At 38.9% G+C, this 12,712-nt stretch overlaps 1 protein-coding gene across 2 annotated transcripts in view; it reads left to right on the top strand.

Annotated features, from left to right (window-relative positions):
* The window catches only part of UNC79 (unc-79 homolog, NALCN channel complex subunit), a 107,248-nt gene that overhangs the window by 22,072 nt on the left and 72,464 nt on the right, over positions 1–12,712 (top strand). For both annotated transcript variants that reach the window (XM_026079529.1, XM_026079530.1), the window contains 9 exons: positions 2,158–2,388; positions 4,074–4,264; positions 5,251–5,374; positions 6,583–6,723; positions 7,967–8,188; positions 8,789–9,016; positions 10,467–10,608; positions 11,016–11,095; positions 11,176–11,324. In XM_026079529.1, the coding sequence (XP_025935314.1) occupies positions 2,158–2,388; positions 4,074–4,264; positions 5,251–5,374; positions 6,583–6,723; positions 7,967–8,188; positions 8,789–9,016; positions 10,467–10,608; positions 11,016–11,095; positions 11,176–11,324 (1,508 nt within the window). The remainder of the gene's footprint in view (positions 1–2,157; positions 2,389–4,073; positions 4,265–5,250; positions 5,375–6,582; positions 6,724–7,966; positions 8,189–8,788; positions 9,017–10,466; positions 10,609–11,015; positions 11,096–11,175; positions 11,325–12,712) is intronic.

The following is a 12,712-nucleotide window of genomic DNA, read 5'->3' as shown; positions in this document are numbered from 1 at the left end:
TAGGGCTGTTCACCCGCTCAGTTTCTCATTACTTTTTATAAGCTTTCCAGCTTCTGCTCACTGCTGACCTCTGTTCTATGCCATTATTTTAATCCAAAAAGGCAATCCCTTAAAGATGCATCTTTTACCATCCATCTTTAAACATCAGTCTCTAGAAACTCAGCTTTCTGTTTTACCTCTGAATAGGCTGGAAGGGGTCTTAGTGAGCTGCTTTCCTTCCTGCCTTCAGAGTAGTCTAGCTGGATCAGTCCCAGTTGCTTTACTCCAGCTAATTCACCCAGGAGGGGCTGACAGAATGAAGCCCTGCTGCCTCCACCCCTCATTGTAGCTGGCAGAGATTATTCCTAAATAGCAGGACTGCCACCAGCTAATTCATGAGCAGGCCAAGCTGGGGCCTGATAGGTCCTGGCAAATCAGACTTTCTCCTCAGTCTGTCAGTGACAAGTGGACAATAATGGGACCCCTGGCCAATCATCTAAACAGAGATGGGAACAGCAGGATGGCAGGTCTAGAACCCCACAATGCCAACAAAGCTGCTCTTGGAAGAGCAGAAAAGAMGACTTTAAAATGACTATGTGAGCAAACTCTGCATTCTGTTTATATCTTGTGGTTTTTGTTGTTTCATGTTATTTTAGCCTTCACATAAATCTGTTGGGTTGGACTCTGCCTTAAAAAAATTTTTTTTTTTACCGTGCCATATTCATCTGTTCTGCTTCAAATAATGTTTTATAAAGACTGAAGGCCTCTCTCTCCAGAAGAAATAGGATCTAAATGACAACAGAACAGGTTTTGTTGCACTGTGTTGGTAACATGTCTCATCCTTGATACTAAGAGTGTATCTTTCTATGGCAAGAAGGGGAGCTCACTAATTTCATTCTTTTCTTATGAAATCCTTTGATCTCTCCATAGGGAGTACCAGCAGAGATGACAGCACTGATAGTGAGAAATAGTGGGTTGTTGATTTTTTTCCATTAAATGAATGCTTTTCATCTAGGAATTGGACAGAGTTCAAGAGTTCCCCTCAAAAAGGCTGACAATGCCTTTGAGTTACCACTCAACTGAGACAGGCACCAGAAAGTAGTCAAACAGCTTAACTTAAACCTACAATGAAGTAGAACAACGAAGATGCCATTTTGAATTTGCAGGGATGTTGTTAGCTGCTGCATCCCCAGAAAAACGTAGAGGAAAAGCACTTGTGAAAAGGGTTCTGGTCTTCTCTGGGAGGCAGCGCTGTAAGCTGTTTTGCGTGAAATGATATGAATGCTTCTTCTGTCTTCATTTGCTGCAATACAGCAATCACTGGTTTCAGCTTGTCAATTGCTGGAAATATAGCATTCACTAGGAAGTTACACCTAACAGCTGATAAGTGGTTAGAAGACACTTCCTAAATCTCCTGTTTGTTATTTGCCATTCTATTGATGCTCTCTTTGGATTCAGTACGGCAAGCTGACTTGAAAGTTTCTCTGCTGGCCCCGGGAGGTACGAAGAACTCAAATAGCAGGTGGTAAGGACTTGGCAATGTGCGTAGTGTGTGAGTTGGGATACAAGCTTGGGCTCAGATGTGGGCTGGTTTTGCAGTGCAAACATTTTTCTAGAAGGAGTGAATTTAGAGAAGGGGAGAAGAATAGTCTTAATCACTCTGAGAGTTTTTGAGAACTTAAAACTCATATTCTTATCCCAAATGAGGACAAAAAGTCAAAATCAGAATCATTTCTGCAAAACAGAGTTCACTTTTATTCTGCCAAGTAACTGTTTTCTTTCAAACTTTTTGAAACACTTCAGTTGGCCTGTCCTTAAATTTTACATAATCTCTGTTTTTTGTTTTTCTTCTGGGCATTACGTTACACTTTGAAATGAAAAGTCATTTTGAAGCCCATACCAGAATGTTTCAGTTTGTCAAAGTATTCTGTATTGATATTTTCAGTGCTGAAATTAAGAAACAAAGAAATTTGATACTCTTTTCAAATTTTTATTTTCTGATTATGAAAATATTTTGTCAATAATCTTGTGCCAAACTCTGCTTAAAACTGATCAGCTCAATTACCTCCTATGTAATCTGCAGGCAGGTATCTCAGAATATGCAAAATGTAGTAGATAAAAACACTTTCCCACCTTTAATTCTAGAAATTAAATTTGATTTCTGTTTCTGTCCTCCAGGTGAGCCTTTGCACTCCCAGTGAGAATACACCCACAGAGAGTTTAGCAAGGCTGGTTAGTATGGTATTCCAGTGGTTTCATTCTACAGCTTATATGATGGATGATGAAGTTGGTAGCCTGGTTGAAAAGCTTAAGCCCCAGTTTGTTACCAAGTGGTTGAAGACAGTTTGTGATGTCCGGTTTGATGTCATGGTTATGTGCCTCCTTCCCAAACCAATGGAGTTTGCCAGGGTAAGAATAATTTATATGAAGATTCCTATTTTGCCTCAAAGATTAAAATCTGATAAAACATCCAAGCGTGTCTTAAGAAATGGGCACAGTTTCTCTGCTCCCAGATATAAGCCTGTCCTTTGCTAGTTCCGTTTACTAATCTGTGTTTCTCTGCTCTTTGCATACCATATCTCTGCAATTGTATGTTAAAGTTCATGAAATCACACAATTCAGGTACCTAATTTAAGTGGCTCAGGAGATTAGTGTGCCTTGGTTTGCCTTATTGTTGATGGAGAGAAAGAGGCTTATCTGGAAGGTCATTCAGGGTACCTGAGAAGTCCTGTGCTGGAATCACTCTTAGAAGGAGTCTTCCTGTTCCTTAACTATGAAACAGAACTACCCTCTTAACCTGGATAGCAAAGATGCCCATCAGAGTTTGGGCATATTTGTCAATATTCCTCTGTTGAAAACTAAATATCAGCATGAAAATAGGAGCTTCACATTTGTGACGGGTTTAAGACTTTTTCCTCACTTATCACTGCCAACTATTCCGCATATGCTTTTGTAAAATTCGGAGAAGACTTTCATTTCACAACCTCCATACATAAAATGTCTAGTGGCCATGTTCTTTTTCTTTCCTAGAATCAAGTGACTAGACTAGGAAGGGCCATAAAGCCTTGCTGTGATATATTACATAATCAGGGATGAAATATGGATCCATGGATTTTACATGATCTAATATGTTGGATTTGCTGTGCATGTGTAGACCAGCATGTGCATATGTGTTACCCTAGACCATCACTCTGAAGATAGACCTGTTTTGTGGGAGGATAATGGAGGGCAGCTGAGGGAATTTGAGAGATGCATGGATGCAGTGGGTATTAAAAGTGAAGAAAAGAGGTCTGGACTTTAAAGCTAGAGGAGAGAAATAACTGAACCTCATGCTGTATAGTCTGTTGTGGACCTTTCACTTATCTTGGATCCAGCCCCCTTTTTAAGTTTTATTACCCCCATTGCAATACTTAAGACAAGACTGACAACTTGCCAGATTTGCAAGGATCGAATAGAACATAAAGGTGAACAGCCATGAAATTAGCTATGATGAACGGAGAAAAAATAGTTCGTTGGCTGAGATTACTAGTGGTTGCTGCCAAAGTAGTAGGCATCTCTAGAGCCATTAGTAAGGAACAGCAGATGTGAGCTGAGGTCATTAGAATAATTAATCTCTGTAGGCCAGTTATTTATTTACTTAGGAGTATATTTTTTTTGGTTCCATCACTCAGAACCTTCCCTCAAAGAAAGAAACATTTAAAAAACCCATGTGATATGGGCCAAGTTTTTCAGTATAAAGACCCAACACTAACTAGTGGACCAGAACAAAGAATTGAAGCTGTAAGTTTGTCCAAGCTGTAAGTTTGTCCTGCACTGAGAAGTGTAGACAATGGGAGATTACTCTGTGTCATGGCATGGAAGTGAACAAACTTCATTTAAATCTTGGACAGTAGACTCTGGTCTGAGGGTCAAATGAAAGAGGAAAAAAAAATGGTGCAATCCTCATGGGTGACTTCTAAATTCAGCCTAGAAGGCACTGATGATCATCCCCCACAATTTCTTGGCTGCAACACACTGAGCAAATTTACGGTGCTGGACAAATAATGAGGACTAGAATAATCACTCATCAGTATGATTGCTGAAAATGCCCACAGGTTGGTGGATACTGGGACAAATCCTGTAGTGCTGTGACCCAGTTAAAAGAAGGTCTGAATCGAATCCTTTGCTTGATTCCATACAATGTGATAAACCAGCCGGTATGGGAATGTATCATGCCAGAGTGGTTGGAAGCTATAAGGACAGAAGTGCCTGATAATCAACTGAAAGAGTTCCGGGAAGTGTTAAGGTGAGTAGAGATGTGTAGGAGCCATTCTGTGTGTGCGTATGTCGATTGTTTAGGGTTTTAGCACAATAAAATAATGAATAAAAATGCCATTGAGATTGTTTTCCCAAGTCCAGTAGACAGTAGCAAGTGAATGTTGCTGAAACATTCATGAATTATATTTAGACTAGAGCACTTAAGCTTTGGGAAAGTTTCATTTTATTACTCTTGATATCCTTGAAACTGTATTAAGAGTCAAATACATAGGTGCTTCTTTGCTCTGAGCAAAGTGCATTTTCAGTAGCTTCCTGCTGCATGGTGGAGGAAGCATCTTTCTCCTTCTGGCCAGCAGTTGATGTGAAAAGGTGGGGATTAGTAGAAGCCTGGCCCCTATTAACCAGCTCTGCAGAGCTGGCACAGGAAGAGTGGTGATCTGTATTGATTTAGGTAATGTTTTCCCCTGCTGAGCAACAGAAACACCAGAATAAGAATGGTGGCTGGCTGAGTCATAATTACCTGTCTGGTGTTCTCTTTTTACAATAAAACTTCACATTGCCTTTTAACTGATTAAAAGGTTCTGAAGCTGACTGTAGATTTATACTTGTAGGGGCTGATGTGAACATTTCTAGTATAAATGATGAATAGTGGAGCAGTGGTGAGATGAGAAATATTCCTATACATTGGATATTGAAAGAGATTGTGCTTTCAAATGAAAATACTTTTTCTAACTGATCTCCCCAAAGTTATCTGCATAGCCTGACTGGGCCTGATCTGAGATGTAATGTACACTCAATAAGGTGCACCACCAAACTCAGGAATGACCTTGTGTGCTCCACACAGGTAGTATCAGCAACCTAGCTCAATTCCTTGTCTGACTGGAAAGGGAGGGTGCAAATAAGGAATACACAATTAAGATGACAGAAGCTTTGCAGCTGGTAGTGAGATTGACTTGCTATCAGTGCAGTGTGTGATGTGACTCAGTGATCCTATATTTTTGTTCTACTTTTCAGCAAAATGTTTGATATTGAACTTTGCCCTCTCCCTTTCTCTATGGAGGAGATGTTTGGCTTCATTAGTTGTCGATTCACAGGTTATCCATCCTCCGTGCAAGAGCAAGCATTGCTTTGGCTGCATGTAAGTGTTCTTTCTTGACATGTCATGCTGAAGCAGCTTATGATTTTGAAAAAAAAAAAGAGCCACTTTTTCAAGGATCAGGAAACCTTTCTGCCCTTTGCCTGGCCCCAATGTAAGGCAATTCATAGGTAGTTCCTGGGAAGTTTTGTGTTGCTAACCCATCATGCACAATATACTGGAAACCTGGAAATCCCTTTTCCCTTTGAATGTCAGTTGGTCTTTAAGGCCATTTAGGTATCTCTGGCTTATTGCCAGTTGTACTTTTTAGTCTCCACAGACTGTGGTCTGTAGATTCCCAAATTAATGCCAGGCTCCAGAAGCAGTTGGAGTCTCTCACATACAGAGAACTGGATTGGACTGGCTCTGGACCCATCAGGCTTTCTACTGCTCTGGGCCTCCTGTGCTATATTCTTCCACAAAGCTGGCATTCATCCAACGTTCATATTCAAAAGCTACAGGAAAAGCAGTGTCTTCTGGGGGCAGGGCATTCAAAAGGGCATGAAATTTTCCACGGCACCAGCCCCTTGGAATAATAACTATAATCTTCATTATCGCTTCTGCTCTGCTGAGGGTTATTTTGGTGTAGTTTCTGCAAAGAGTAGTTTACCCGATGATTGTAGCAATTTTCCTATTTGCAAAATTTTCTAGTAAGGTATGATTTTTGTAGATTTTGCTTGCTCCTAATAACAGTTTGACAAGTACAAATGAGCTTATTTGTTGCTGACAAAATAGATGATGAATATTCCCTCAGTGATTTGCAGACAACCAGGCTTCTCAGTATATTGAAGTCTGTAGCAACCACTCTGACTGGATTCTTAGGATAATTACAGGAATTCAGTATTAGGAAATAATAAAGATAGTAAATAGTTATGCAAGTATTGGTAACATTTTTGCTTTGCCGAAACCTTTTGTCCAACAACCTCACACACCTATGTGTTTGTGTGTAAAGCTATCTCAAGTAGCATAAAGGAGATGTCAACAAATATTTTGAAAATACCCTATTTTGCCAGTTCTTTTGCCCTGATTCTAACTGAAACCTATGCTCACAGCTCACCCCATTGACTCCCAATCATATTACTTGTTCCTGAAATTGAATGCATGAAACTTGCTGAACTGGGGATTGTGTAATAAATGTGCTTATAAAAGTAGCTGGTATTTTCGATCAAATTTGAAAGCTGATGCTGTTTTTAATTATTGTCTTTCTTCAGGTGTTATCTGAACTAGACATTGTTGTCCCTCTTCAGTTACTAATCAGCATGTTTTCTGATGGAGTTAATTCTGTAAAAGAGTTAGCAAATCAAAGAAAATCAAGAGTCAGTGAATTGGCAGGAAATCTTGCAGCTCGGAGGGTAATTGTTACTTATCCTGTTTTTTTTTTTTTTTCCTCCTTAGAACAGTTTTCATAATAGAATGCATGTGAAGAATTAAAAGGTCATTTTTTAATGTGGCAATATTTGGTTGGAAGCATGATACAAATTTTTAGAGTGAAAAAAAAAATTGGTATGACTTCTTGTATTAATGCTTCTCTATCACTTGGTCAGTGTAAAGATAATGCAGATAGGAGTTAACTGCACAGTCTTTCTCAGTGAACTGTTTTGCTGGGAATACTTTTGGAGTGTTTGCCTTGGTATCATTTTCCTTCTCTGTATCTTCTATTCTCTACCATCAACAAGAAGTTTTTATGGAGAGCTGATCACCCAGAGTGAGCTTTCATATTTTAGTAGTACATGTTTGATGGAGACTAGATATGTTCTGGGAGGATACCAGAACAGAACTTATTTTTGTGTCCCTGCGTTTTTCCTCATGTTTCGCCCACCCCATCCAAGAGATGCAGAAATTGATGTAGAATAAAGCTGTTTATCACAGGCTTATGGTCCAGAAGAAAATGTATACAAATGTTTACTACACATACTTGGAAAAATGTGACTAACTTCCCAGCAGTCTTGCACAAAGTGTTTCATGGACAGTAGGAACACAGTGCTTGAATGACCAGATCTTTAGCATCATCTAATAGTATACCTCTCTGAAACACTTAGAGGTTCTGAGGGTGTTGTAGGYGGCCTACTGTGGTGTAGACGTAAACCAGTGCTGACACGCACATCTTATTACCTCTATGTTCAGTTGCTTTGCAGCTGCTTGTATCCTTGGTATAGCCTTGGTTACACTGCTGTCTCGAGATAACCTATTTATTTATTTATTTATTCATTTATTTTTTATTGGACTATTACTATTGAAGTTGGTATCCCTTGATCATGGAGCAGATTATTGTAACCTTGAGGGCCACTTTACCGCCTATACTGATTTTCCATTTGGTTTATGATGCTAAATTTCCTCCTTAGTGAAGCTAAGTTAATGAATGTCAACCATTTAACTTAAAAGAATATGTGTATCCATGCAGAATGTCTCCTGTACTTTTAGCATATTTTAGCGTTTAATGGCATTAAGGGACACTTGTAAGTTTTACAAAAAATAGCTACAAAAGGGAATAATAAGGCTGTCAAAGTTCTTGCCATTTGCCATAGTTTCATATAGAATTAATTTGCTTAAATGCTTAACATTCATTTGGATTTTTTTTTTTTTTTATGCATTCAGGTAAGCGTTGCTTCTGACCCTGGACGCAGAGTTCAGCACAACATGCTGAGTCCTTTCCCAAGTCCTTTCCAGAGCCCATTTCGCAGTCCAATACGTAGTCCTTTTCACAGCCCGTTCAAAAACTTTGCACACCCCGGTGGAAAGACTATTGACTTTGACTGTGAGGATGATGAAATGAATCTTAATTGCTTCATACTCATGTTTGATCTCATCTTGAAGCAGGTACTTACAGAAGAAAAATATACACATTAAAGGACACTAAAGTTCTTTAAAGTCACTTGTACTCAGTCCCTTTCTGCTGAAGACTGGCATGAAGTATAAGACATTCAAACCTCTCTACAGTTCTCACCAAGCTTCAGTCTTACCAGAGTTACATGTTCATGGTCAATGAAGAGAAGGTAGATGCCTCCAGAGTGTGTTAGCTGTCTCATATGAGTGAAATGAACTGCCCTTTGGAGATACGTCTTTCTACAGACTACAGGCAGAGGCTTGTTGATAGGCTTACGTTAGATGCATAATTTTTGAATAGCTAAATTTATGCATTGTGAATCCAAAGCCCAAGTGGTTTGGATAATTGTCTCCAGGTAAAATTCATGGATCCTCTGCTTGAAATTCTCTATTTGACTTTGAAAATCTTACTTTAGCTGTTCAAATTTGGCCCCCAATGTCAGTGGCTATATTTGAAACTGTGAGTTCAAATTTATCTTGGACTCTTCCCAGTACTGTATTTTAACAGTGGCAGAAATGTAGGAATAAGTAGACTGGTCAGAGCTGTGGCCTTTAAATAAATGATCAATCCTTACTCTTTTTACTCTTTTTCAGATGGAACTCCAGGATGATGGTATCACTTTGGGCTTAGAGAACAGCATTTCAAAAGATATAATTTCCATCATAAACAATGTGTTGCAGGCACCCTGGGGTGGTTCTCACACCTGTCAGAAGGATGAAAAAGCAGTTGAATGTGGTCTGTGTCAGTCTAGTATTCTGTGCTACCAGCTGTGTTTTGAGCTGCTGGAACAGCTTGCTCCAAAAGAAGAAATCAGACTTGTGGTAAGTAGTGCAAGAAAGGGCCTGTATTAGTGGTGTGCTGAAACTCCTCTTCATTTTGCTCATTACATTCTGCATGAGGGAGCAAAGCTGCACTGACCTTTGCCRTGGAGGATTTGGGAGGTTAAAGCAAAAATACCATTGAACTATAAAATCTTATTGGTTTGAATTGGAGATATTTAAAGAATACAGGGAATGACAATATTGATCCAGTATGGGACTCTTCCCCCATCAACACTGAAGTGCTGCTTCACTTTGGATTGACACTGCTGCGGTACTGTCTTAAATGAAATGTGAAATGATAATAATTAGTGCTTTTTATCTTATTTTAAAAGCTAAGAGTGATTCTCAATGAATAATGATTTTGAGTGATTTTGAATCATTTCTCAAATGGGCAACTTGAAAAACCTTATTTGGTACTTGATTGTTGAAAATGCTGAGCACCTTTGAAAAACAGATTTTGCTGAAATATTTCAGGTTGAGTATCCAACTTTATTGGACACAGAAATCTCAGCCAAATTCTGCTAGTCATCATTTATTTCTTCTGCAAAGCCATAGATGACTTTAAGCAGTACCTGTAGTGTGATGAATTTATTTCCATCTGAATATATGTACTCTTCCATCTGACAGTTGAGAAGATAGCATCATTCCTCCTATCTTGAGTGCTCATTTGCTGTGGCATGGTGGTGACAGGATCTTTATTAGTCATTTCTTTTTGGTGGTGGGCACAGTGATCCTCTTGATGTGTGAAAGGTTTGGAATTCCATTTTGATGCACGTGCTAGTAGTAAGTATTGTGGACACATTATTCAGTAACTTTTGCCAGAAAAATCATCTCATGCCCTTTCCTGTTCGGATTCTGGCCTCAAGTGAAAAGTGGCAAATGGTAAAGTCTTTTCTGTGACTGGGGCTTGATACCATTTCTAGCATCCACCTTGAGTTTTTAACATAACGGTAACAATAACAACTTGTATTCCTGAGCTCCTGGACACGTACAGGAAAAGCAACCTCAGCCTATTCCTTTTTTCAATGTAAAAGTGATTGAGGTAGCTCCTGCCTCTAAGCCTGTAACTACATAATGCAGTAGGAAGTGTGTCCTGCTCCTCTCTGTGCAATGGAGTGACTTTTCCGAGGGAAGCATGCTAAATTTGGTGAAACCTTGGGCCTGTGACTGTATTCTCCTCAGCTCCAATATGGATACACGATTCTGTTAAGTGAGATCACGTAAATCCGTGAACCATAGTCTCATTGTCAGCATGCATTTGCCAATGCAGAATTTTAAATATGCGGGTGATTTGAATGTGCAACTGCACACAGAATTTGACAGTTTCTGCCTCATTTGGGCTCAGTTTTTTCACACGCAATATAACTTAAACAGCAGGATTTGGCCTAATATATTTAGAGAATATATCACGAACATCAAGAAATGAATTTAACTTATTATGTTCTTAAAGGAGCCCACAGATAACCTTGAGGATAGTCTTCTGTATACTAGACCTGAGTTTATTATAGGAACTGAAGGAGAAGAGGAAGATAAATCAGCACCAAAACATGGAGAAAACCCAGGAAATCACACAGAGACCACAGAAAACACTGGTAGGTTGAGGGTGAGAAGGGTTGGGTGTTTCAGGAAGTCTTTAAATGGAACACCTCTACTCTTAAGGGAATACAAGGTTTTCAAGAAGTCTTTCAAATCCAGCAATGCACAGTCAATACTTTCTCATGCATTTAGTACTTTCAACATACTAATTTTATGGGAAGGCTGTATTATGTTGGGAGCAAATCTGACTGACTCTCAAAAATCTTTGAAGATATTGCTCTTTGAGCATATAACATAGCAAAAATATTAGATGCTAAATTCCTTGCTGTTGTATCTTTACTTACTGCTGTGTTACTGTAGATAGAATTAATTTACCTCTTATCACATTCAGATCCTTTAATTTCACTTTGAATCCACAAATGAGATACTCTAACAACAGTTTATGTAACTTATATTTTAACAGCTATAAAAAATGACACAGAAAGAAAATTTTGTTATCAGCAACTTCCAGTTACCTTGAAGCTCATATACACTATACTGCAGGTAATATTGATTATTTGTTTAGTTTGAATTTTTGGTTAGGTGGTTTCACTGTGTTGAGAGTAGTACATCTGCTTGCACAGGAAATGTCAAGATTTGAAGAGCCAGACATTCTGTTTAATATGCTGAACTGTCTGAAGATTCTGTGTCTTCATGGAGAATGCCTGTATATAGCAAGAAAGGACCATCCACAATTTCTAGCCTATATTCAAGATCATATGCTGATTGCAAGGTAGGCTTTTATCACACATTTTGTTTTCGTACTTTATTGATTCCAACTATGCATTCTTGGATGTGACATCCAAGAGTTTGAACTTTAGGAAAATTAAGGAAGGATGGAAGAGAATTGYGGAAAGGGAAAGCAGTAGTATAAGGGCACATTGGATAGGCCAGTTAGGAAGCTGCAAATGGAACCAAAGTACCTTGTGTCCTCTAGTTCTGTGTTTATGTGAACATCTCTAACCCTAACAGAGGTGAAGGATGATGTGGTGTTGTTTTTTTTTTGGGGGGGGGGAATCCAGTAGCAGAGATGAAAATATGAAAAAGGTAATCATTTGGGGTTAATTCCAAGTGGTGGATTTTGTCAGAGAAATCGGAAAAATATTTGGGCTTTAATGAAAGATTGTGATCAGCATTTCATTTTGTCCTATATCTGCCTGAAAGTAAGTCTTGGTTTTGCTCAGTTCATTATGCTGTGTCTATCTGAGGTGTTGTACTACAAGGGAGATAAGACTCAAACCCACTGAGCTCCTCCTTCAGGCCAGAGCTGCACTTTCAAAGCACCGTTGAAACAGTTTGACAAGGAGAAAACAAAGTGCCCCACAGGAGCTAAAGGGGAGACTGCTAAGTCCAGTGTTGAAATGAGGGCATGAAGTCTAAATATTACAACCCCCACTGCAGAGTGTCAGTGGCTTATCAGAGTCTGAAGTGACCTGAAATGGAATGTTTAATTCACTTAATCCCATAGTTATTTCTTTTTTTAGATTATCCCAAGCAGATTTTCCAAGGAAAAAAGTACCAGCAGAATTTTGTCACAAAAATATAAATTTTGCAGAAAGCATTTTTGCTAGAAAAAGAGACTCTAGAACCATAGAATTATAGAATAAATTAGGTTGGAAAGAGCTTCAGGAGGTAGTCTGAAGTTTGAAGACTGAATTTTGAGCCAACTTTGGGCTCTAATCCTAATACTTCACTACACTTTGCAGTGTATTCTACAACAACTCAAACTTCTCCTTGGAAATGGTATGCAGCCATAGGGGATCAACCAACTATAATCAGATGCCAAAGGATCACTATTAGAGACAGGATATCATGCACAGCTTGATATTCTGCACCAGTTGTTTTGCAGTCAGTGAGTGCGAATTTCTCATTCTGAATAATAGCTTTGTCTGAAATTGAGGTCCTTCCCTGACTCTCAGGATAAAATAAAGGATGATGTAGAGGCAAAAATATGTAGTTTGTAGGATTGTAGAACTGACTGAAGAACAGTATCTCACTTTCTTTTTAAGAGGTAAAAGAAGTTCTCATTTAGTGTCAGAGTGAACGGGATTGAAATCTGCACATTTTAAGATTCCTTTTAAAGGGACTTTTGGAGAGAGCTCATTGAAGAAACACCAACAT

The sequence above is a fragment of the Apteryx rowi genome, unplaced genomic scaffold (genome assembly GCF_003343035.1).
Source record: "Apteryx rowi isolate R43461 unplaced genomic scaffold, aptRow1 scaffold_5, whole genome shotgun sequence".
Taxonomy (NCBI): domain Eukaryota; kingdom Metazoa; phylum Chordata; class Aves; order Apterygiformes; family Apterygidae; genus Apteryx; species Apteryx rowi.
This window is presented reverse-complemented; position numbering and strand designations above follow the sequence as displayed.